Below are 27,098 nucleotides of genomic sequence, written 5' to 3'. Positions count from 1 at the left end.
CCTGACCCCCATTCAAGGGGGGTAGACTGAGGTTAGGATTACACTGAAAATCTGCACTCCTGCAACTCCCTCCCGTTTCCCGCCCTTCACCGCTCACCTGTTCAAGAGGATCCACCAGCGGTGCTAAGCCTCCACCCTGTGCCATCATCACCGGCATCAGCTAACCAGGCAACTGGGACAGAGAAGCTGGAAGTGGCTTGGGATAGCTTTAGGCTGTGCTTCTCTAAGAACGGGGACGCTTTCCCATTAACCCTTAGGGAGACTCTTTGAAGGAGGCTGAGAGGACCCAAGCCACATGGAGCTGCAGTGCAAGGACAAAAGACTGGAGCCGCAGGTTGCAGACCCCTGGTCTAAATGAACACACACAAAATCATGGCTGCACAACCAAGAGAAAGTAATGGGGCTTAACTTACTCATGAGTAGCTTTAGGGCTGGGAGGGGATATGACTTAGTAGCAGAGAATTGGATTGGGATGAAGAAAGTCACAGGTTTAATCTGTGATGTCTCCAGTACACCGCCCTGAGCCCTTCGGGGGTAGGGCGGTCTATCAAATCGAATTAAATAAATAAATAAATAAATAAATAAATAAATAAATAAATAAATAAATAATAAAAGGATCAGTCAGTAGCGAGTGATGTGAAAGGCCTTTGCTTGAGACTTTGGAGAACTGTTGCCAATCACAGTAGGCCATACTGATTTTGATAGATCATGGGTTTTACTTACACTAATGCATCATGGTTTCAGTGTGACTGATTGTAGTCAGTTTGAGATTTTTTTGGTGTTCATAGCATATGGGAGATCCAGGTTCAAATTCCCACTCTGCCATGAAAGCTTATGGGGTGACCTTGGGTTAGTCACACATTCTCAGCCTAACCTACTTCACAGGGTTGTTGTGATGATATAAAAGTAAGAGAGGGGGGTAATGTAAGCTGCTTTGGGTCCCCATTGGGAAGAAAGGCAGGCTATAAATAAAGTAAATAAACAGTTCAGAACCCAAACTAGGACTTCCCAGCCATAACCCAGAGATATACATGTACCTTTAGGGCAACTGCCAGCAGTCCTTCATGCCTGCTACTTCTCAGAACAGCGGTGGGGGAAAAAAAACTAAAAGGCATCACCCGCTTTTAAAAAAGAATCACCTGTGAGACCTGAAAGTTATGTTAGGTAGCACTAGGTTTTACCATAGAGGTTCTGACTATCGCTAGACCAACCTGACTTTATTTCCAGTTTTCCCAGAAGTGATGTCATGGTGTGGATGTTGCCTGGCAACCCTATGTATCTTTAATATTTCCCACTAAGTGGAGGAGGCAGCAACCATGGCTTCTTCAACTATTTTTCTTTTAGTCCTGTTGTGTGTCCTCTTTCCAGATCTGGTGTGTGATACACCTAGATTCCTGCTCACCAGTGGCGTAGCGCCAAGGGGACTGGGTGTTTGCAATGTACCGGCGCACGCTGGTTTGGGGGCATAGCATGGTGGGGTGTGGAGGGGGCAGGTAGGGATGTGGCAGGGGTGCAGGGTGCATGTGTGCCCTGGGCACAGTTCCCCCTTGCTCCGGCCCTGTTGCTCACTACCAGAGTTGCCAGATCCCCCCTAGGCACTGGCAGGAATTGGGGAGGAGAGAGGGTATGGTTGCTAGCACCAGGATGAGAAACTCCTTGAGATTTGGAGGTGAAGTCTGGGGAGGACCTCTGTGTGGTACCGTGCCATAGAGTCTACCCCCTGAAGCATCCATCTCCTCCAGAGGAACTGGTCTCTGCAGTCCAGAGCTGAACTGTAATTCTGAAAAATCCTCAGGTTCTATCTGGAGGCTGGCATCCCTATTCGCTACAGCAGATGGAGGTGTGGATAAATAAGCCCAGCTATCTCATCTTCTGCTACATCTGCTCAACTCTGGAAATTTAGTCCTGGTTTATTTTCACTTGTTGTGGCCTGGTGATGGTTGGGGGATTTCATTTTCTGAGCCTACTGCATATTAAATCCTTGCCTCTGTGTCCCACACCACCTCGACTAGAACATTATTATCAGAACTTGCTTACAGCATCAGTCACAGGGCCCAGAAGATATTTTGTGCTCCTAAATCAAAGTGATTTAATGTGCATAATATATTTTAAATGCAGGCAATTTGCCATATGTAAAAAAAAAATAAGCCCCCCCTCTCCTCAAAAACCTTGGGTATTGTACATTTACAGCACAAAGTTACTTTCATGTCAGGTATTTCACAAGATGGTACATTACCCTGCCATATGTAGCCTCTTTTGCATTGGTAATTGAAACAAATTAGCACAATCCCCCTAAGGCCTGTGTACTGTTTGTTTGTCAGATTGAGGGCTACCCTTGGGCTTACTGATTGCATTCACTTTTGTGGCTTCATTAAAGAGAAAACAGAAGCAATACAAAAAAGAAGCGGGGAGGGAAAGATATACAAGGTTGAATTAAAATTAGCAATGACTTTGGTCTCATCTAAATGTGTAACAGAGGTCCTTTCTGCACAGACACTTTAAAACATTTTGAGGCAGGAAATGAAATGTTTTCTCTGTGGAGTTATGCATTGCTTTTATCCCAAAACGTTTTATTTGCAGCCTCAAAATGTTTTAAATGAAGTACCTTTTAAAATGATTTTCTGGCTGAAACATTTTTAAATGGCTTTATTTGCTTATCTGGTCTCTTTAAGATGTTTTCCACACCTCTCTGCCTTCCCCACACTTCCTCGTTGGTGCCATTTTGTGAGCTCACTCCTGGCCCCTCGACTGTTTTTGCAGCATTTTGAAACGTTTGAGCAGAGTTTGTCCAGTTTTGAAGGAATAATTTTTGAAGGAGAGGATGTAGAATGCACAGAGAATTGCAGCACTCTGTTGTGAAGCACTGAAACAGCAATTCCACACAATGCAAAATAAAAAGCAGAAATCACAAACTGGTGGCCAGGAATGGCTTGGAGTGGGTAAGTGCAGACATAAATCATTGTAAAGGAGGGCACTGAAAATGTTTTAGAAACGTTGTCAGAGGTTTGTGCAGGAAGGGCCATATGTGTCGATAGAATGGACAGCACCATTTCAGAAATCCGAGGGAGGGGGTCATTTTGAATGCTCCTCTACAGTTTATAAAACAGTCATTTTTTTAAAAAAGTAAGCACAGAAGACAACAGACAGAATCTCTCCCTTCTATGCTGCTTTTCTATTTGCAGAGAGAGTATTCAAAACCAGAATCCATCCCCTCTTGCATCCTGAAGTGGTGTGGTCCATCCATCCATCTGTTCATCCGTTAATCTCAGCACTCTACCAAATTCTTTGCTTCTCATTCTCCTACATGTGTGGACTCATCTTTAGCTCAGTGATTTTTCACAAAAACTAACCTGGAGTATAACACAGATTTTGCCCAGCCGGCACAGTCTCCTTATATAGCTGACAAAGCCCAATAAAACATCCAAAAGAAATAAGTATGAATATAGGCAACAGTACTAACATTTCATGCAAATAGAATAGATTCTTATACTATTGAGCAGAAGTAGCTCAACAGCCTAGTCCTAGCATCATATTTTTACTGAACTAGATTTTTCCATAATTTTATACAGTCCAACTCCACACATATTATATCAGTAATCACCATTACCTTTTAATTCGTGAAAAAATTCTGTGAAGTTGGTTGACATTACAGTTTATGTATTTGTCTTGTCAATGGGAAATGGTTCTTTTCTTTTAAAGGGATATGGAGGCAAAGAACACACAAATTATGAAGGAAAATAGATTATATTATATAGCTTAAATAGTCCCAAAAGAAACATACATCTGTTTGGGTGCTGTGTGGTTTCCGGGCTGTATGGCCGTGTTCTAGCAGCATTCTCTCCTGACATTTCGCCTGCATCTGTGGCTGGCATCTTCAGAGGATCTGATGTAGGGAAAGCAAGTGGAGTATATATCTGTTGGCGTGTCCAGGGTGGGTGGGGAAACCTTGTCTGTGAGTCACAAAGGAGGCAACCAGGTCAATGAAGTTGAGTGGGCATCTGAATAGAAGTATGAGCAACAAATGAAGCACTATAGCCTGGGAGTAACCTCTTCTGTAGGATAGTAAGGTCACCATGGAGGGAGCATCTGAATAGAAGTATCCTGGCCTTTTGTTTCTTTTGCTCTATGGTCATCCTGTGTTCGTGGTGGGAGCTGGTTTTGACACAGTTCTTGGACTCCTAGTATTTTTTCTGCTAACACTGCGGCAGTAAGTTCTGTCCATTTTCATAGTTTCTTCCCCTTCCTGTTAAAAAAATGTTCGTCCGCCGTGCTTATGGATTCTTCAGTTGCTTCTCTGGGTGGTAGTCTGGATCGAGTGGCTTTCAGATGGCATCCGGATTTCTGTTTTTCAAATAATATTGCCATGTCCAGGTTGGTTTATCATGTGTTCTGCTATTTTCGCTGGGATTTTTCTCTGGCTGGAAATAGTCTGCAGTGCCTTTCGTGGTTCTTTGATATATGCGTGTCTGTGCCGCTTCGCGCTTGGTAAGGTTCCTATGTAGACTTGTCCACAGCTGCATGGTATGCGATAGACCCTGCAGTAGCTAAAGGATCCCTCTTATCCTTTGGCTGAACGTGAGGCATCTGCTGGGAATTTTCCTAGTGGGTCTGGTAGATTGTTTGTAGGTTGTGCTTCTTCATCAGTTTTCCTATGCGATCAGTGGTTCCCTTGATGTACATGGGTGGTAAGAAACACCTTCCCCTCTTAGATGGCTCTTTATCTTTGTTCATGTGGGCTTGTTCTCTTTGGTCTTGCAGCCCTTCTGATTTCTGTATTACAGTATGCACCATTAGCCCCTGTAGAGCCCTGTTTAGGTGCGGATTCAATTCATCTTGTAGGAGGTGAGGTTCACAGATTCTGTTTGCGCGATGTACCAAAGTTTTTATGGTGCTCCTTTTTTGCCCTGGATGGTGATTGGAGTTTTTGTGTAGATATCTGTCTGTGTGAGTAGGTTTTCTCTGTATACTGTGTGTCCCAATTGCTGGTTTGGTTTGCGGATGACTAAAACATCTAAAAATGGCAGTTTTCCTTCATTTTCTTTCTCCATAGTAAATTGGATGTTTGGGTGGATCTTGTTGATATGGTCCAGGAACTTGTTTAGTTCTTCTTCTCCATGGCTCCAAATGGTGAATGTGTCATCCACATAACCAGAGACTGTTGAGAAAACTTCCTCACCAGAGACTGTTGAGAAAACTCAGCAATGAAGGAATAAGAGGGGAAGTCCTCCTATGGATTAAAAACTGGTTGAGAAACAGGAAACAAAGAGTGGGTGTAAATGGGAAGTTCTCACAATGGAGAGATGTCGGGAGTGGTGTCCCCCAAGGATCCGTTTTGGGACCAGTGCTCTTTAACCTATTCATAAATGACCTGGAAGTAGGGGTGGGTAGCGTGGTGGCTAAAGTTTGCAGATGATACCAAATTATGTGAGGGTGGGTGAGAACCACAATGAAGGATTGCTAAGAGCTCCAAGCGACCTTTGATAAATTATTAGGGATGAGTGGGCTCTAGAAATGGCAAATGCAGTTCAATGTAGGCAAAATGTAAAAGTGATGCACATAGGGGCAAAAAATCCAAACTTCACATAACATCGCTATGTGGGTCAAAGTGCTATCAGTCACAAGACCAGGAAAGGGATTTAGGCGTCTTAGTTGGATAGTTCCATGGGAATGTCAACTCGAATGCATGGCAGCTGTGAAAAAGGCAAAACTCTATGCTGGGGATCATTAGGAAAAGGAATTGAGAATAAAACTGCAAAGATTGTCATGCCCTTCTATAAAGCAGTGAGATGCTGACCAAGACTTGGAGTACCTCAGTGTCCAGTTCTTGGTCAGCCAAGCATCTCCAAAAAAAAGCTGATATTGAGGGAGATAGAAAAAAGTGCAGAGAAAGGGCAACAAGGATGATTGAGGGACTGGAGCACCTTCCCTAAGGGAGGGAGAGGCTGCGAAGCGTTTGGGACTCCTTTAGTTTGGAGAGGAGGCTGGCTGAGGGGGGGATATGATTGAAGTCTTACAAAATTATGCATGGGGTAGAAAATGTTGACAGAGAGACATTTTTCTCTCTTTCTCACAATATACTAGAACCAGGGGACATTCATTGAAAATGCTGGGGGGAAGAATTAGGACTAATAAAAGGAAACACTTCTTCACGCAACGTGTGATTGGTGTTTGGAATATGCTGCCACAGGAGGTGGTGATGGCCACTAACCTGGATAGCTTTAAAAGGGGCTTGGACAGATTTATGGAGGAGAAGTTGATTTATGGCTACCAATCTTGATCCTCTTTGATCTGAGATTGCAAATGCCTTAACAGACCAGGTGATCGGGAGCAACAGCCGCAGAAGGCCATTGCGTTCACATCCTACATGTGAGCTCCCAAAGGCACCTGGTGGGCCACTGCGAGTAGCAGAGAGCTGGACTAGATGGACTTTGGTCTGATCCAGCTGGCTTGTTCTTATGTTCTTATGTTCTTATAACGGAACCATATGGTGGGCTTTTTTGGTGCTGTTTTCAGGGCTTGTTTCTCAAAATGTTCCATATAAAAATTAGCTATTACAGGGCTAAGAGGGCTACCCATGGCTACCCCATCTTTCTGTTCATAGTATTCATTATCCCACTGGAAGTAGCTGGTAGTGAGACAACATGTTGTTGAAAACAGGGCTGTGGATAAAGGTTCTTTGGGAATTTCTGGTTAATGAGTGTCATGGTGTCTGCTATGGGGACCTTGGTGAACAGGGGCACCACATCAAAACTGATCAGTTTGTCATTGGGACTGAGTTTGAGTTCGCTGATTTTTTCAATGAAGTGAGTTGAGTCCTTAATGTAATGTGTAGTAAGTCCAATATGGATTTGCAGTTGTGTGGCCAGAAACTTTGCAAAATCATATGTAGGAGATCCAATTGCACTCACAATAGGTCTGAGTGGAGTGGAAAGCCATGAAAGCCTTCGACAATACATTGATACATCTGTTTCTTTTGGGACTACTTAAGTTCCCCTCCCTCTCCTCTCTTGCATGCCACCCCTCCCTCCCTCCCTCCCCCTCCCTCCCTCCCCCTTCCTTCCATGCCACCCCTCACTCCATCCCCTTCCCTTGCATGCCACCCCTCCCCCTCTCTCCCCTCTCCCTTCCTCCGCTAGGGTGGGGGGGCCATGTCCAGATGCCGGGGCCCCTCCCCCTCCCTCCCCTCCTTGCATGCCACCCCTCCCCCTTCCTCCCCTCCCTCTTCCTCTGTTAGGGTGGGTGGGCCATGTCCAGATGCTAGGCCTCCCCTCCCTTGCATGCCACCTTCCCTTGCATGCCATCTGTAGAAGAGTCAGTACAAGAATATAATATGCTTGCATTCCTCAGCAGTCAGAAACCCTTGGAGAATGACAGAAGATCCCCGTGGAACTGACCAGCTGCACAATACTGTTCCATGGTTTCAGTCTTCAGTGAGGCTCTAATCTCAGGGCTTCTCTAGAAATATCTTTAAAATAATTAATTTCACAGGTGTTTGTAATCATACATAACTGATCTTGAGAGGAGTAATACATCTCAAACTCTCCAAGGCCAGCTGATTAGCAGTGGTCTGTGGAAAGCATCCAATACAGATAACTGTGGTGCACCAGGTGCATAAGTTATCAATGACATAGTTCCTATGACAGGATTATACAGTGAGCACCCCAACACAAAGTCCACATAACACAACTTATTAAAATGACACAAAACAGTACGTTGGCTTTCAAGGTACCCAGAACTCTTCATCAGGGTAGATTTTTATAGAGGACTTTTGTTTTGACATTTTATTTTCAATATGGGTAGCTGCAACCACTGTTGACAAAATCAGAAGAACCTGAAGATCATATTGGGTCACGTCTCTCCTGCGTGCTGCTAAACTGGAAAACCTGTTTCACATGTCCTACATATGTGTCTTGGGTCTGTTGATGTGTTTGCATAAATGACAGGAGTGCAGTTTTAAACATGATACCTCCCCCCACAGGTAATTTATATCACTTTTACCACTGGCAAAAATAAATATCGAATGTGCCTCAGGTAGAACAAACAAGCTTCTTTAGTTAGCTTTAGTTTGAAATTGATCAGAGTAGGAAGAATTGCAGTTGGGGAGGAGTCAATGAAACAGGAGAGAATTTCCTGGAGTATAGTAGACATTCACATGAGCTATGCCTTTCTTCATACCTTCTGGAAACAAAAGCATGGAATATTCCACCAGGTATATGAAGTAGGGGCTCTATTGTGTTTAAAAATAAATCTCTTGTTTGAAAGGAAAGCATCTTTAGAGACTGAAAAAGAAGAATGGGTTGCCCAGTTTCAACCAACTCATAACAACCCCATCCAGGCAGAAGATGAGCAAAGGTGGTTTGCAATTGCCCTCCTCCAAGTAGCAAACCCAGTATCTTTTGGCTCCCGTGCAAGTGCTAACCACATTGCTGACCCTACTTAGCTTTCAAACTCTAACAAACTCAGGCAGAGCTGGACAAATCAAGCTGCAGTAGAGGCAAAGTGGGAAAGTGATAGAATTTCTCCTTCATGAGTTCAAAGAGAAGAAAAATGTGATCTGACCAAAGAAGGAAGGATGTTTCCTGCCAACTGGGACAACAGAAAAGGAAATCGTTACCTTGCAGATTATTTGTTCTGTGTCGTACTCATCAAGATAAGTTTTAGAACTAAGGGGAAAGAGTTAAATAGAGGCATTTACAATGTCATCCCTTGCAAGGTTATTCTAGGCTAAGTCCATTGAAATCACACTTCAGATAAGTGGGTCCCAGGTAAAGTTGCACATCAAAGAGTCCTATTAGCTAATACATTACTAGTTCTCATGTTTGGAACAGAATCTGCTGCCTCCACAGCTGCCTGAGGGGTCTGAGAGGCAGAAGAGTAATGATGTTGGAGCTGGAACAGACATTGATCAGCATGATAGAACAGCAGAATTAACTTCACTGCATTTCAGGAAGCAATCATGAAGAAGCACCCAGTTTCTCGGAGAGGGGGAAAAGCTATGAATGTCCTACTGGCGTGCTGGAAACTAAATAGTAGCAGACATCTAAGGTGTATCTAGGCCAGTGGTGGTGAACCTATGGCATGGGTGCCAGAGGTGGCACTCAGAGCCCTCTCTGTGGGCACACGCAAACAGAGTGCCCTCCCCACACATATATCTAGACTGGCCTGGGCCACTGGGCTCAATTATTAGCATTAAACCTCAAACCTAGTTTTGGGGAAGCAGTGTAGGTAACCCTGTTAAGCGCTGTTAAACCCCACTGATTTTCATGCAAAGAACAAAAGCATGATCCTTTACCTGGGAGTAAGCTCAGTTGCTGTCAATGGGGCTTGCTTCTGAGTAAACCCTCCTAGGGTTGTGATTCACCCGTTGGAAGAGTTGCATGGTTGCTTCAAAACAAAGCCACCGATTACCACCAAGCTTACTCCCGAGTAACACACGCCTCGGAGCCAACCATTTTTTCTAAACTAAAACCTCAGTAATCAGGTTAAATTGCCGTGTTGGCACTTTGCGATAAATAAGTACATTTTGGGTTGCAATTTGGGCACTCGGTCTCGAAAAGGTTTACCATCACTGATCTAGGCTGACTTCTTCTCTTCTTGCAGGTTTTTCTCTGTCCTTGTTTTTCACACACCCGTAGAAGCATGCCGTGTCTTTGTTGGCTGAAAAGCTAATTTTTTTCTTTAATTTACTAGGTTATTACTGAATCATCCTATTCTTGGCTTATACAGTATGCAGTGAACTAAATAGATCTACTTTGAGATATATTTATATATTTAGTTCTCTACAACCATCGCTCAGTTATTGCAGAGATGTTTGTTATGCAGATCATTGGCTCCCTGCTAAAGAGGACATATAAATAATTATTATCCAGCAGAGAAGGACACTTCAGACCACTAATTCTAGTCAGTTTAAACATGCTTGGCAATGTGTTGGATCATGGTCTACATAAACGATATTTCTGCAATATAGTGCAGATGAGTTTAAAAAAATGAAGCCATTATGGCCTGTATATCAGAACTCCCTGACAATGAAGGAAAGCACTCAATAACACACTGAAAGCAGAGTTTCAATATCTAAGCAACACACAAAATTAGGGTAATGATTCCTAGACCCATCTGAACATACCCCAAGGATTGCTTGTGTGTGTGCACTTTGTACTTTCTCTTCTTCTCAAATTATAGTAGAGACTTGCTCAATAAACTCTTTTGGGACTGCCTTTTTAAGCAGTCCTTGGAGTTTCAGGACCTCCTTTTTAATGATTTAGGAACAACAATTCCAGAACAGTCGCCATCTGCAAATTTTAAATTGTTCAAATTTTATTAATTTAAAATTTTTATAGATTGTTTTATATTTGTGTTATATGATGTTGATGTACACCGCCCTGAGCCCTTCAGGGGAGGGCGGTTTAAAAATGAAATAAATAAACAAACAAACAAACAAACAAACAAAAATATCACAGTTGAGGCTCCACCATTGTGAGTCCACTCCACTAACTGTGGAGATTTCCTCCAAAGTAAGGAAACATCCAAGGAGTCTTCAGTCTTTTTGAACTTGCTGAGAAGTTAGTAGAATACACAAATAGACTTTTCATTGACATCAAGCCCTTCTCAAAAGAGTTACCTGTAGGTGGCAGGAAAACTATGCAACTATAGACCTTATTGTTACTTGAGACTTCTTGGCCAAAAAATTGTCAGAGTCACAGAGAGTAGGAGAAGCAATCATGACTCCCTTTGGACAAGCAAAAAGGAATCACAATGTATGACTTGCTTTATATCCCAAAGAAGGCTTGCACCTTCCCGCTGCTTTTGACATGCTCATCTATCCCAATTATTTTCTTACCCTTCTTCAAGTGGTATTCAATGACCTTCCTCATTGAGGTAAGCTACAGATTGAGGCATAGGGTAAAGTCAGCCATTGACTTTTACCTCAGGATAGAAATTAGAAACCAGACTTCTCTGTTTCTATACCAACACTCTGTCAGTTATGTAACATCCCATTTGTGTAGCAATGGGGTGTGAAGTCTCTATGGGATAAGAAAGAAACAAACAAAAATCTCTAATCTTGTACACCGAGCCCACAATCCCTCAGTTCCCAGCTCATTACCAGCACAATTTTCTAATTATCTCTCTCATTAGATTATCAACATGGCTTCACTGAAGTAGATTGCAAGTGGAGTTCAAGAGTGAGCTACATCATGATTAGTCTGCACAGAGCTTGTTACCGATAGATCATTTGCTGGCAAATAGAGATGCCCCAGGTTTCAAAGGGCACCCAAGCTCTGATCAAACCACTTCTCTAAATTTGAGATGGATAATTGGTGCTCTACAGTCTCTGTGTTAATGCATTCCAACAGTGACCTTATAAAGCAAACTATGAATCTTAAGAAGCGGATTAGGAAAACATTAACCTTGGATCCGTTACTAATACCTCAATCAATTGCTGTTCTGTTTCACTATAAATTATCTTGAACTTCACTAGCCAGCCCTGAAGAGATTCAGTGTTAAAAATTCTGGCTATCCAAGCTGTTAACAACAGTGTTATCACAGGTAACTGTCATAGAATATTAGCATTCCCAATTTATACATTGCATTCTCATTTCAGGTCCTCTCTCCATTGTTAGTTTATATAATCCCAGTTCAGATGCATAATTGGGTTATTAGATCATCAGCAATAATTCCAAATGGGCCCTTTCCTTATTTAAACATTAAGGGCAGGAAACTGGTAAGCATCAATTCGGATGAAACAAGATGGAGCATAATTGGACTCTGTAAATTAAAGTCTATCAAATCTTCCCTAATCTAAAAAGTTATTTTGCTGCAGATTTATTATTTAAATAACCAGATCTAAGTAATTTCATTTCAGACAAACATGTCCTCTTGAAGTAACCATGATTTAAGGTATGCCAGCTTTTTATCCCCCTGCTTTTAAATGTTGCCTGAGAAAAAAAAATCAGAGCTTCCCTGACTACACTCACAAAGTAAAATTGTCACTATTTGCTTGTTGTACTCTTGCTAAAGATATGGAACCCTGCCGGACGCAATGTTATAAATATCCACTGAATGAGCTGCTATCTCACACTAACTGGGCAAATAAAAAGCTGTACAGAGCAATTGTGATTTGTGGACACAGGTGACATCAGCTATTGGAGCGATTCTCACACTCTAGGACCCCAAAAGCCCCCCATTTTGCTTACACAATTTTTGTGAGCCTTTGAGCTCTTATGTTCTCTGTGGCATGTGTTGGACATGCCTAGTGGTGGGATCCAAAATTTTTAGTAACAGGTTCCCATAGTGGTGGGATTCAAACTGTGGCGTACCGCCAATGGGGCTGGGTGGGGCACAGTGTGGGTGTGGCCGGGCATTCCAGGGGCGGGGCTGTGGCAAGGACGCAGCCGCTGCACCAGTCCTTGCGTGGGAAACGAATGCACGCAGGCGCAGGCTGCCACGCACGCCGGTGCACCTCCTTCTAGACTGCTTCAAGTTCTGTGCACTACTGCTGAGAGGAGAGCTTAACTAAGGCAAAAATCACGTGGCAAAATCACCAATTAGTAACCCCCTCTCGGCACACACAAATAATTAGTAACCTACTCTTGGGAACCTGTGAGAACCTGCTGGATCCCACCTCTGGACATGCCCTTTAAAAAAGTGTGGGGACTTCTATTCCCTTGTGTGTTCTGTGCACTATAGTGAGAGCTGTATCAGCTGCATCTTAAAAGTAAGTTTTAGGAAAAAAATGTTTTTATTGCCCATGCATGGCCTACCAGGTTGCCTCTTAGAGGGCAGCTGATTCTATAGGGCCACAACTCTGTGCTTTGAAGGTATGTACCAAACCCTTGAACCTGACTTGGTACTCCACCTAGAACCAAAGCAGCTGGTAGAATACTGGTTTGCATGGGCATCTGCCATAAGGTTCTGGTAAGGGCCTTGCTGCTGCATTTTGTACCAGCTGGGGTTTCCAGAGCAGGCCCAAGGGCAGCCCTGCATAGAGTGAGTTGCAGTGACCGTTGCATGAATCACTGGCAAAGATGATAGAAGGTCAGACAGGCAACATTATCTGTGAATAAGGAGGTATTGAGTACCATGTCTAGGCTCTTCATAGTCATCACAGGTATTAACTATCATCAAGAGTTGGTAGTTGGCCACTCCCATCTAAACCACCTTGCCACAAAACCTCTAACTTTGATGGATTTACCTTCTATATGATTAAATCCTTGGGTTTGGAAAATAAAGTAAAAACCACTACAATTTTGTACCAGAAATAACTGAGGACAGCATTGGGACTGCTTCCTTGGTGCCACTCAACTAAGATCAGTAAACAGCTAGCTTTTAAGCAGAACACTAGAAAGTGAGAAATGTAAAAAAAAAATTGCCAGCTAATTCTATGCTTATAAAGAGCCTCTACATTCTCTTTCCTGGAAATGGGTCCAAAATGATAGTTGGCCCATAAAGTAGTCTCAAGATTGATAATGCAATTCTGATGCTGAAATGAAACAGGCCAGGCCTGTACTCTGCTTAGGTGAAGGACCGCTAGTGAAGAGAAGTCCAACAGCTGCTTAGTCATAATCTCACATTGTGACAACCACAATTATTTCAGCCTCAGATTTGTGACTGAAAGGATTATCAGAACCCTTTCTTGAAAGGTTGTAATGAGTAAACAATTATAAAGCACTTTTGCATTCAAGAAGTTCTCTAGAAAAATATGTGAAACTGAACAGCTAGTGCTTCTACTCAGCCGAGTTTCGCTTTTCCCTTCAAAGAAAAGAAATGTCACTTCATTTTTTTAAACAGTATGCTATAACCACATTGCTTCTTTTTGAACCTGAGGCTGCATACAAAATTATAGCGTTTTGTTTTCTAAAACTAAAAATGCAGTAGTGGAACCATTCACAACTTGTTTTCCTCAACACAGGATTAAAATTACTATCAGTGGCACTTATTGCTCACATGACATAGGTTTGGATATGCTTATAGACAAATACTTAAAATATACACTATCTTAATAGAGAGCCTCACATTGTATGCCACAAGAGGTTTTGACCCATGCCTTGAAAAGCTGTTGTCATTTGGGATACATATCACTGTATGTCCATAGCAATATGGAGGCCCTCTATAGAATTGATCATGCCCTTTATCTGCTAATAAAGGGAACATTATTCCGCAGGTTGTGGTGGGTCTTCTGGGCTGTGTGGCCGTGGTCTGGTGGATCTTGTTCCTAACATTTCGCCTGCATCTGTGGTTGGCATCTTCAGAGGTGTATCACAGAGGGAAACAGACTTCCCTATGTGATACACCTCTGAAGATGCCAGCCACAGATGCAGGCGAAACGTTAGGAACAAGATCCACCAGACCACGGCCACACAGCCCGAAAAACCCATCACAACCAGTTAAATCCGGCCATGAAAGCCTTCGACAATACATGGAACATTATTCCCTTTTTTTATAGAGACAGTCTTGGATTCTATGGAGGTTTTGTGTGGACAGAAGGATTTCTGCTTGTGAAGAATGACTTTCCCACCTCCCTCTTCTCAATGCAACTCAAAATGTTGCTCCTGGGAGTATTTTGTGCTGTAGCAGGAAGAGGAGACAAGGAAGTTGTGCTCCACAAATGGAAGTGATTCTGTCCATGAAAGTGCTCTCCTGGATCCAAGCCACAGTCTATCCTGAAGCTGGAAAAGATGAGGGGGAGAAAGGGGGGGGGAGAGAGAGATCACCATTGACAGGAAAGCCAGATTCCATATCCTGAGAACTGTAAAAAAGATTGCCCGGAATAAACATTTTCTAGGCTGTGCCGCAGTTGTTAAGAAGAATCTGAAACTAACTCAGGAAAATATATTCAGAGTGAAGTACATCTCTAACTTTAAAGCAGAAAAAAAACAACCCAGTATCAAGCATTTATAAGATGTCATTCTAACTCCTTATCCGCTTGAAAGAAACACAAGAAAAAGCCCCCCCCATTCTTACATACCAATTTTTTTACTGCACATAATTGTAATATGTATGTGAATGAAAGATATCTCCCCTCTTTTTAATAGCATACCTGCATACAAAAAACCCTAGTCTTGCACTGAAGTCAATACTGTAACTGCTTTTAGAATGCCTGTTTGCAGAGGCTGTCTTTTACAAGTACCTTCTCTTTTCTCAAGATTTCATAATTTGCTACCTCCCCTCATTGTATCTGGAAATTTCAGAGTGAATCATTTGACTGGAATCTTCCTAAATTATGTTAAAGTAGACAGAAGGTGAAATGGTTTGTTAGAGTCACTTAAACAGCAGATGTTAAGTAATGGGAAAAGTTTAGGAAAGTTTTCCTGTCTTTGGGTAAACGTCTAGCTGGAATCTACCAATTATGCCAGTCAGATTTCAGGACACTTCTAAGAAGCACTTCCACTTTTCATCTGATGTAGCAATTCCATAAGCAGAACATACGTCAATAGAAGTTTTTTTTTTTAATCATGCAATGCTGGAGGGAAGAAAGTTGAAGTACGTCAAACATTTGAAAGAGCTCTTTAATAATATGCATCTCCAGTTATCACGGATGAGATTTTCCATCTGACCTACTGACTTCTTTGACCCAGAGAGTTTCCTGTCTTCTACCTAATGGTTGAGCTAAACTGATGGAGAGCCGCTTGAATTACTCTTTGTAACATTTGCCAGTCACTGGTGTTATGAAATCTTCTTTTATAATCTTGTTTTGGACAAATAATAAAGATAACCCAAGCACTATTTTTGAGCATAAAGTCTTTGAAATTTTAGAAATAAATATTAGGTATTCCTCCTGTGCCCTTCAAGGGCCTTAGGGCAATAGATTGGTCCTGTTTCATTCCTTATAACAACTCTGGGAAATAGATTAAGCTGAGAAAACAATGACCAGTCCAAGGTTGCCCAGAAAACTTCATGGCCCCAAAAGGGATTTGAACCCAGATTTTTCCAAGCCTAATATTGTAACCACTGTACCCTACTGGTTCTCATGAACATAGAACATGCCCATTTTAATACAAACAGAGGAATAATTTATCAGTATTTCAAGATGGATGTGTTAAACCTGCTTGAGCCAGCTCTAAAAATCCAAGAAACACAAGTGTATTTGATAAAATGCACAATTGTAGTGCATCCCTCTGAGAGCCAAACATGAAATATAAGTCCTTTAAGGCTAAGATCCTAAGCACATTTTATAGAAAATGATCATCGCTAAAGACAGTGAGGTTTACTTCTGAACCAACACGTACAGTGTCAGGCCTCAAATTCAGTGATGTAACCTTCAGTGGACAATTTTAATCAGGACAGCTAAAAATGTAGTGGAATTAGTAGATTCCCCAAACCCACAACTCTGGAAATAGCATAACTCATCCACCAATTTCCTTGAGTTTGACCTACACCTATACTTTCCCATGTCCAATGGATCAGCTGTAAAAACCTAATTGTGGCTTTAAGAATTTGAAACAGTTTTCCAACCCTGGAACTGAAGAACGACCTATTTGCTACCTATTACAGCCTCCCATTTTAAGGCAGGATGACTCTATTCTCCAGGCAGAGCGAGAAGTTAAATTTCCATAATAAAACTGGCATCGTCTAGCAAAAAGGACATTCCAGTTATGATGAACAAACATTCCGGCACAGCATTACAAACATATGTATTTTGAAACAACAGACCTGTAGCTTACGAAACTTAACAATCTGTAAAACTAACGGCTGGATTCCATTTTATTTTTTAAATCATTTTTAACAGAATGTTTTTTTTCATAATTGAAAGTGTGGCCCAAAAGCTTTGCCATCCTTTTGTTAACGTTTTCTAGGGCCAGAAAATGTCGAGGGTTATCCCTGTTTCTAAAACGTTACTGACAAACGACTCTCCCCAACATTTTTAAAAAGTATTTCCAAACTCCACCCGAATTCCACAACCCTACTCTGGCAGCTTATTCTATTTCTGCTTGTGGAACAGTTACAAAATAATCACAACACAGATACCTTCTACAGGATCAACGTCTGTTTGTGTAGGACAGGGGTAGGGAACCTGCGGCTCTCCAGATGTTCAGGAACTACAATTCCCATCAGCCTTTGTCAGCATGGCCAATTGGCCATGCTGGTAGGGGCTGATGGGAATTGTAGTTCCTGAACATCTGGAGAGCCGCAGGTTCCCTACCCCTGGTGTAGGAGGATGCAGACTTCTGCATTAACCGTGACAAATCTAGTGTGAAGCTAGCTTCCTTGTTCTTACAGCAACACGCAGAGGTCCAATAAAAGATACCAGTGGCTGTTTGGTGGACTCCTAAACCCCTGAGCCCAGCACAGCAACGAAGTGAAACCAGACAAGGCTCAGCAGATGCAGGATCTCTTCGTTGCTGGTAAATTAAGCATAAAGCAGAGAACAAGACAGTGAGAATACAGTGAATGGATAAGATGCACTAGAGATCAGAGTCCTCACATTCTTGGCAATGTTTCTCATTATGCAAGGCTACAGAAATTATTCTGACAACGTATCTACAGCAGGAGGCAGCTATTCCCTGGAAGGATTGTTTTTTGGCAAACTTCACATCAGCAGATGTAGCAGTTTACCGCCATCTCTTTATATTAAACTATCTAGGTCCATAGAGCATTGGTAGCCTATGTACCTCTCCCTCCCTGTAAGCCTTGCAACCATTATAACACCATTGTGGTTTCTTGCCTGTACTGAGAATGGCAAATACATACATTCACACACATAAGGCACTGCAGTATTGTGATATACAGGACTACATTATAGCAGTAGTTAGAAGAGAATAAGCTAGGGATCTGGTTCTGATACAAAACATTTGGCAAAGCATAGATTTCCCAGCCTGTGGAATCTGGAATGGATTCCACACTCCAGTCTATGCATGTATGAAGCAACCTAGCATATGCTGAGCTGTTTTAGTAGAGCAGTGACATTACACCACCACCACTACCCCAATGTAAAGTGAAGAGAGAAGAGCTGGGAAAGGCCCTGGGGTGCCCCAAGTTATTCTGTTCTTTCCCCAGAGCTAATCATGCCATTCTGAAATGGACTTGGAAAGGTGAAAACCTTGCTTAAAGATTCCACTATAAATGGACAGTCCTGAATATGTTGCAGAGCAGGGGTGTCAAACTCCTTTGTTACAAGGGCTGGATATGTCATATGTGATCTGATCAGGCTAGGCCCTGGGGTGGGGGCTGCCTTGGTTGCCAGCCCTCCAGGGGGCTTGCCAAGTCAGATTGGGAGCGGGATTGGGGTTGCCTGAACTGGTGAGCCTGCAGTGAGCTCACCAGCCCAGACTGGCAAAGTGGATGGTGCACCAGGCCAGATCGGGAGCAGGTGCCTGAATTGGTCAACTGGCAACAGGTTTGCCAGGACAGATTGGGAACTGGGAATGGGGTTGCTTCAGATGGCTTGTGGGCTGATAAACCATCTCAAGGGGCCACATGTGACCCTGGACTGCATTTTTGACACCCCTGTTCTAGAGAAATTTCCAATTTGGTCACTGAACAAAGGATTCCTGATGGACTGAAAATTCACAATACTCCTGAAGACCACAGAGTCACACAAATAACACTTGTTGCACCACCTTTAGTTAATATTCAACTCCACCAGCCATGCTACTGGTCAACTCTATGGTGATAATTCCAGATGGGTTAAGATTCTGTTAGGAGATTAACAATGTTCATTTCAGGATAAGCTTTCATCAGTTTGAGCTCACGGTGAGCTCTGATTCTTGACAGTTTATGCTGGAATAAACTGTTATTTTTTAAGATGACACTGGTCTCCTGTTTTAATTAATTCCAGTTTATCTGACTCCTGGACAGTTGCCCTGGTTTATTCTTTGAGAGCCTTACGCACAACCAAAAATTCTATTGCCTGTCATTCTCTTGTAATTGGTGTCATTTGGTTGTATAATGGTTGGTCTTTTGTCACACTCCCACATTAGACAGACTTGAATTTATGACAGTATGAGTTGTTTAAAAAAGAGATTAAAGCAAAATTATCTTTACTCATTTGACTCTTTGAGAACTGAGAATGCAAGCCAAGAAGGAACAACCGTGTCCCTGGTTTCAGTCCATTCCTACCAAGTCTACCAACCCCCTGGAGAAAAGAGCCCCCCTGCCCCCTTAATCGAGGTTCAGTGGGATATTATTTATATCAATATTGTGAAAAGCTTCAATTGCCCACTTCTATACATTAGGCCTTTATTAAAGGGGCAAGCCATTTTGCCCCAAGCTGTTGTGAACTCCAATTCTCACTAACAAAGGTCTCAAAGGAACTTGCTTTCAAGTAAGCATTCCTAGCATCACACTTACCCAACTTTTGTTCAACCAAGACAATGGAAGGGTTGCACTAGTCAACATATATCTACTTTGTCAAGATTAAATTCATTGTCTTGGCTAAATTGAAGTGACAAGTCTTTATCCAGGCTACAATTAAACCTTAATTTAGAAGGAAGAGAGCTAACCATAGTTTGTGGCTGTGAAACTACAAGTTCTGCTTAGCCGCTAAAACAGGGAAAAAATCTTGAATTCCGAATGCTCATACACAGACTAGGAAGCAGAATGGGACAGCAATCGCTGACTCTCTCACAAACTACTCTTTATACTAATACCTAAACCAAAGCTACAACAGATACTTTGCTTTTGACATGCATCCTTTTCAATCAGTTAAGCTTTAGAAAGATGCTGAAGTTATTAGACATATTTAATGTTTGTTCAGAACTTTAGAATTCTTAGTAACTGGGGAAAGTCTCACAACAGCTTGCTTAATCAACATCATTCTTGAGTAGCCATGATTAAGGTCAAGTAGAAGTTACCCATTTTGAATAGAAACTGGAATATATAACAATGTATGACATTCATTATCATGTAGTTGAGGTTATGTTTTCTATTTGATGGCAGAAAGATATTCCTCCAACTTAAGAGGACCTAGTCTCTTCTGTATATGGTCAATACACATAAAGACTTTCAGCATTTTTAAATTCTGTTACTTGAAACAGTATCTGGCACAATGTGGCATATCAATACAACTATCTTATAGCAATTTTCCTTCCTGTCTGAATTTTCGTTTGTTCCTTTTACTATACTATACAGCAAATGTAATAAATGGAGATCTTAAGCACTGTCACTTAGATAGTGCTTCCAAACTGTCAAGAACTTAACATACCTCTTTTCAGTTTGGAAGCAATGCTCAGCATTTACTGGGAAGAAAGTCTCATGAAACTAAGTAGGATTTACTTCCGAGTAAACAGAACAGGAAAAGTATACCTTATGTGTTCTGCATAATAAGACTTCACTGCATGTGAGTGACATACAGAGTCTACTTGGGAAAATAAGTGAGTGTTTTCACTTTTCCCCTGCAGTACAAACCCATAGCAAACTAAGCAGGCTTTTACGGATCAAGGTCTAGAGTATTTTTGCCCTTTAAGAACATAAGAAAGAGCTGGATTATTTTGGATTAGATCAGAGTCCATCTAGTCCAGCTCTGCTACTCGCAGTGGCCCAGCAGATGCCTTTGGGAGCTCTATGAAGGATGTGAAAGCAATGGCCTTCTGCTGCTGCTGCTGCTCCCGAGCACCTTTGTTGAGTAGATCTTCAGAATTTTCCTCTTTTCTGCTCTTATTTTAATCCTCCTCCTCCTCCAAGAAACTGAGAGCAGCATATATGGTATTTTATCCTCACAAGTTTACAAAGCAATGGTTGGCCAGAGTTTACCTGTGGAGCTTCCTGGCAAAAGCATTTGTGGACTCAGAGACCTGGACTGGCCACTTCAACTCCCCTACCCCCTTTCTAGTTTACCTTTAACAGCTCCTATTTCAAAGGTCTTTGAGAAAACAGTAGAACCATTCTATCCCACCCTTGTTGTAAAATATGACACAAGCATCTGAAACTGGAAATAGCATCTGGTTTCCAGAAAGCTATCCCTAACTGAAGAACCAGCACCATCAATACCACTCTCACATTACATGCATCCTCATCTGAGTCCAGTAGCAACTTAGAGACCCACGAGATTGTCAGAGGCTCATTCTGCACATGAAGAATAATGCACTTTCAAACTGCTTTCAGTGCTCTTTGAAGTTGTGCGGAATGGTAAAATCCACTTGCAAACAGTTGTGAAAGTGGTTTGAAAATGCATTATTTTGTGTGTGCGGAAGGGGCCAGAGTTTAAGCTTTCGAAACTAAAGCTCCCTTCGCCAGGTATCTGACCAAGGGAACTTTGATTCTCGAAAATTTATATCCTGAAAATCTTGTGGGTATCTCAGAGTTCTTCTACTGCAGACCACATGACTACCATGCATCTTCCGAAGTGTGGACTTGTTAGGGTTGCCAAAAGCCTAAAAAGAAAGTGTCCTGTCCCCTCAACAAAGGCTCAATGGGATGTCTTTCACTTGGTGATATTATTTACTTTTAAGCCAGGAAAAGCTTCACCTGCCCATTGCCACCTATTAAATCTCTACTAAAAGGACGGGATGTTTTCTCTGCAGGTGGCTGGCAGAGCAACCCTAACTTGCATGTGTGAGCCCAATGCGAGAAGCAACGTTCATTCTCTTGTAATGAGCACTTTTTCCAAGTTTCCCAAATAAATCTGCTAATGAAAACATTAGTATAAGAACAGCATTTGCCCTTCATGTAACAAAGGCTATGAGGAAAGACCAACCATTGTTTTAAGTACAGGTTCAGATTCGTGATTTTAAGATTAGCAATGTAATCCCAAGAATGTCATTCACTGAGTTCAGTTGCATTTGCTCTGCCTTACAGTGCAGTCCCAAACAGTTACACCACATTAAAAGCCCCTTGATTTCAATGTATAATTAACTCTATATGTATAAATGTATAATTAACTCTATTTAGGATTTATTTATTTTTCCCCAGATGTTTAAAATGATCTATATACAAATGCTTTATTAAGGCTGAGGCTGCAATCTTGAGCACACACCCATAAAAACTGCATTTAGTAAATATGATTAGAACTCATGCAGCACACTAATAAAATGAAACCTATTAAAAATATGGATGCATTCCTGAAAACACAAGAACCAGCAAACCACCTATGGCACAGATCCTTCCCGCTCCACCACCCAAAGTCAATCCTGGGGACCTGACCCTCAGGAACGTGATGGACATGAATTTTCCATGGGAGATTCACTACAACCAGTGTGGAAGTGGAACTAGAACACACATGAAGCTGCCTTATTCTAAGTCAGGCCTTTGGTTCATTAAGGTCATTGTCTACTTCAAGGCTCTCCAAACTGTGGCTCTCCAGATGTTCATGGACTATTCCCATCAGCCCGTGCCAGAATGGCTGACAGAACTGATGGGAATTGTAGTCCATTAATATTTGGAGGACCTTAGTTTGGAGACCCTGGACTCAGACTGGCAATGACTGTCCAGGTGTCAGACTGAGGTCTTTTACATCATCCATGGCCTGGTCTTCTTAGCTGAACTTTTCCGCATATCAAACAGATGCTTGACCACTGAGCAGCAGTCCTTCCCAACTTATTTCCAGGTGGGCACCTTCAGATCCACCCCAAAGGCTAAATACCATTATGAACAAAGTTGTTAGTGCTACTTATAACCAGTTGTTTTGTATTCTAAGCAACATTATTTGTTCTCAATGACTCGTCACCTACTGTGATTACAGATTTAATTACAAATGCATTTTTAAAAAACCCACAAAACTTGCCATTTTTGAAAAATGAAAATTGTATTAAAAGATCTTTAAATGAATAAAACATCTATTAAATGTATGTCTGGAATTTAAAATTACAGTTGAAGATATTCCGTTTTCCAAGTACATCACATTACAATTCTTTTTGTTGCTGGCTGAAGGAACATCTTACAAGAGAACACAAAAATGGGAAAAAAATGCTACTACCTGGGAATGTGAATTAAAAGAAACCCCTTTTTTTGAAAACGAGAGACCAAACTTGAAAGCCACAGGGGCTATACTGAATAAAACAACTCCAAATGGAAAATAGGAAATTAATTCCATTGACAATGGGCCCTTCTGTGCTGGCTTGGTCACTATGATGACTGAAAGGAAACTGTGAAGTAGTTTTTTGGGAGTAGATAATGGGACACTTGGAACTTCCAAAGGATGGCACCGGCTGGAACAGCTGTCTTGAAGGCACTCTACTGACACAGGGTTGCTGTCTGACCCTGGGTCACATTTTAGGAAGTCTTTGTAACTTTAGAGAGCTAGTTGTCACAATCAGTGATTGCCACCCGCCCCCACCCCCATTAAATTAGACAAACCATCCCTGTTGCCCTCCCCCTCAACTCCAATCCAACCCCTCTAAAACACACACAACTTAAAAATTGTGCAGATCTGTAATGTTTTTTCACAGCTGATTTTTTTTAAAAAAAACCAAAACCACAAATAAATCCCCTTCATCCCCTCCTTTCCGATACAGCAGGTAAACAAAATAGAAGATTTCACAAGTAAATCAGCAGACACTTTTCTGTCACCTCACACACCATATTGGCATCAGCAGTGCTATTAAAAGTCCCAGGCAATAGACGTACAGTTCTTCTTCAGATGGGAGAGGCTTGGTAACAAATATTCCAACTTTGCATAGAAATCCTCAGAATCAAATCTCCTAGTCACCGCCTGAGTCCAGACTGACCAGTGGAGGATCGTGACCTTTCCCCCACATGTACAAACATTCTTCTTCTTCTTGTTCGCTGCTTCCCTTCCGAAAAGTTCTCATGAGCGTTTGCGTGTGTTTTACATCTTCCAGTGTTTTTTTCTTTTTCTTTTCCTTTTTTTTTTTTTAAAAAAAGCAATTTGTGAACTCCCTTTTCTCTCTCTCCACCGGCTGCAAAGGAGCACACCCCAAACAACACACATGCAAACTCTTCCTACTGGTTATCAGTTGCCAACACAGCCATTTGCAAAAGAGGTACTTACAAGAAATAAGCAACAATCAAAAATCGATGGCATGTACATGCGGAAAGGGCCAACGAGGTCGGAGATATTTTATAGAGAGCCAGATGTTAACAAGAGACGATGTACACCCATGACACTGATAACCACCCGCAGCAGCAACAGAAGCCGTAACCTAGAAGGCATCCCTGACTGTGATGCGCAATTGTTTCGAAGCTGGGATTTTCACAGGATCACATTGGTCGCCGCCGCTGCTTTTGCGCGGCTGGGGTTTTCCCCCCACCCCTCTGTTTTGTAAACCTTCATTTATCTCAATAGGAAACCACAATCTAAGACGACAGACACGCGTCTTCTCCTTTCAGAGGATCACGCAAGACGAGCAGCACTGATCGTCCCCATTGGGCTGGGACGCGTAGTTCATCTGCCGAACGATCTCGGCAAAGAGTTCGTCCACCGAGGCTTTGTTTTTGGCCGAAGTTTCCATGAAGGGGCAGCTCCACTCCTCGGCCAGGGCTTTTCCTTCGCCGAAAGAGACCTCCCGCTCGCCCTCCAGGTCCACCTTGTTGCCCACCAGGATCATGGGCACCTTCTCGTACCTCTTGACCCGGATGATCTGGTCCCGCATGGGCTTGATGTCCTGGAAGCTCTGCTGGTTCACCAAGCTGTAGACCAGGATGAAGCCCTGCCCGTTCTTGATGTACAAGTCCCGCATGGAGGCGAACTGCTCGGTGCCGGCCGTGTCCAGGATCTCCAGCACCGACGGCGACGAGTCCACCTCGATCTCCTTGCGGTAGAAGTCCTCGATGGTGGGGTCGTACTTCTCGATGAAGGAGCCCGTCACGAACTGGACGGTGAGCGCGGATTTGCCCACCCCGCCCGAGCCCAGCACGACCACTTTGTATTCTCGCATGGTTCCTTTACGCACCACCCGGGCGGGCGGGCTGCGCGCGTCTGGCTTCCCTCGCCGGGGCTCTTCCGAGTCTCCCCTCCCACCCTACTCCGGAGGAAAAAAAAGGAGAACCAAGAGGAAGGGAGGGGACGAGGCAGAAACCGCCCCCGGCCGAAAGGAGGCTGCCTTTCTTCTGCGCTGAGACAGCGGGTTGCAAAGGGCGAGCGAGGAGCCCCTCCGGGAAGCTTGCAGTCGCTCCAGACGGAGAAAGCAAAGCGGTTCAACTGGGCTCGGCGCGGAGGCGGCGCGCGCTGGCTCCGATTGCGCCCCAGCAGCAACTCCTCAGCAGCCAGGCGCGCGCCGCACCAGCCCCACGCCGGTCCCCTGCGCTCGCGCGGCCCATCCTCGCTCCGCCGGCGGCAGCCCCCCAAAGGCGAGGATGGAGTCGCCTTCCCCCGCTCAGCGCTTGTGAATCACTCGCTTTGCTCCGCCCCGAGCGCATCGGCGCGAGGGCGCACCCCTTCCAGCACCTGAATGGGGGGGGAGGGGGGACGAGCGGCCAGACACACGCGCACCCCCCTCCCACCTCCGGGCCTCCCCCTCCACTCTTTGCATCTCGGCATTGGCTGCTCGTCAATCAGTCAACCCTCATTGGGCGAGAGGGTTGGCTTCCTCGTGGGTTGGCTGGCGGAGGGAAGTGATTGGCCGGAGAGCAGCTGGTTCTTTCTTTGGGGCTTGCTCGGTTTCCCCTCCTCTCCTCGCTCTCTTCCTCCTGTGATGGGAAGGAGTTTTGGCGCGTGGTTTGTAAACACAGCGTAAGAGCTGCGCGCGCGAGGGCTGCTAGAAAAAAAACAAGTTGATAAAAGCAAGTTGAAGTAGGTGCGAGTGGCAGGCTGGGACTCCGCACAGCTGAGAAGAGACAGAAGATAGGATAGAACTGAAAAGACGGGCAGGAAGTAGAGCAGGTAGGAACCAACTCAAGAAGTGCCTCTGGAAAGGGCATGATCAAAGTGGGTAAGGCTGCTCGCCGTAAGTCAGCTGTTATTTGATGGCGCGCGCACACACACAGTCAGTTCAAATTACCAAACGATCAGGGAAATAATCTTTATAGTAGCTATGTATTTAGATATGTATACTCTGCCTTTTGTTCTTCATAGGGCGCAAAGTGGCTTACACTGCTCTCCCCTCTTTCATTTATCCTCCCAACAATAACCTTGTGAGGTAGGTTAGCCCTAGAGAGAGTGACTAGTCCAAGGTCCCCTGCAAGAATCTCCATTCTCCATGTCCTGCTCTGATTCTGGCATCCCACTGGCCCAGAGAAATAATGTAGGTAGAAGTGTTGATCCAGAGAACATCAGCACAGAAGAGCGTTATCATTTTATTAAGAGCAACCAAATTTGTCACAAACCAGTGAGCAAAATTTTCAGCTTTAACATTCAGTTCAGGTATACAGAAGTGGTGGGACACAAGAAGACATTTTAAAGCATGGTAAAAAAGCCCAAAGTCTGCAGTGTGTTGCCTTCTTGAAATGCAGACAAGGAAGTGATGTGGATGCAATTAGACCAGATGGTGCTGCATGCTAAACAACTTTCACGATTGCTCCGTAGTCTACTGGGCTAGAGATGCATCTCACTCAGAAAATCATTAGGAGGAAAACAAATATGATGGATTGACAGGGCAAAAATAGATGTGGGGGAGCAAACCTTTTGTTAACTGAGTGTTTAACAGAGCATAGAGTCTAGATCAGGGGTAGGGAACCTTTAACACTCAAAGAGCCATTTGGACCCGTTTTCCACGGGAAAAGAAAACACTTGGAGCCGCAAATAATTTTTGACATTTAAAATAAAGATAACACTGTATATATTGGTTTTTTTTAACCTTTTACTCCGCTCATTCTGAGAAGCGCATGGGTGCGCCCGCCCTGCTGCCTGCAGGGCGGGCAAGGATGAAGCCGGCGGCTTGGCCTCGCCGGCCGCCAGGAAAGCGCCCGCCCCACTCCAACTGGGCGGGCAAGAGGGGAAGCCCACGGCGCGGCTGACCGTGGGCAGCTGGTGCACCCACCCAGCGGGCAAGGATGGGGCCAGCGGCTCGGCTTGTGGAGCCACAGTGCAAGGGCAGAAGAGCCACATGCGGCTCTCGAGCCTCAGGTTCCCTACCCCTGGTCTAGATCGAGGGAAGTAATAGTGCCACTCTTCTGCATTTGGTCAGACCTCACCTGGAATACTGCATCCAGTTCTGGGCACCACAATTCAAGAAAGATATTGTCATGCTGGAACGGGTCCAGGAGAAGTCAACCAAAATGGCAAAAGGTCTGCATTCCATGGCCTGTGAAGAGCACTTAGGGAGCTAGGT

The 27,098-nt window shown here is 43.5% G+C and overlaps 1 protein-coding gene across 1 annotated transcript; it reads right to left on the bottom strand.

Moving 5' to 3' along the window:
• Positions 1–22,656: 22,656 nt before the first annotated feature.
• RAP2B (RAP2B, member of RAS oncogene family) lies at positions 22,657–25,320 on the bottom strand. Its single transcript, XM_048506673.1, has one exon. It carries the CDS (start codon positions 24,765–24,767, stop codon positions 24,216–24,218), a length of 552 nt encoding a protein of 183 aa, XP_048362630.1. The 5' UTR covers positions 24,768–25,320; the 3' UTR covers positions 22,657–24,215.
• Between the last annotated feature and the right edge of the window lie 1,778 nt (positions 25,321–27,098).

Source organism: Sphaerodactylus townsendi, linkage group LG08 (genome assembly GCF_021028975.2).
Source record: "Sphaerodactylus townsendi isolate TG3544 linkage group LG08, MPM_Stown_v2.3, whole genome shotgun sequence".
Lineage (NCBI taxonomy): Eukaryota > Metazoa > Chordata > Lepidosauria > Squamata > Sphaerodactylidae > Sphaerodactylus > Sphaerodactylus townsendi.
Note: the sequence above shows the minus strand (reverse complement) of the source record. Positions and strands in the feature narration are given on the sequence as shown.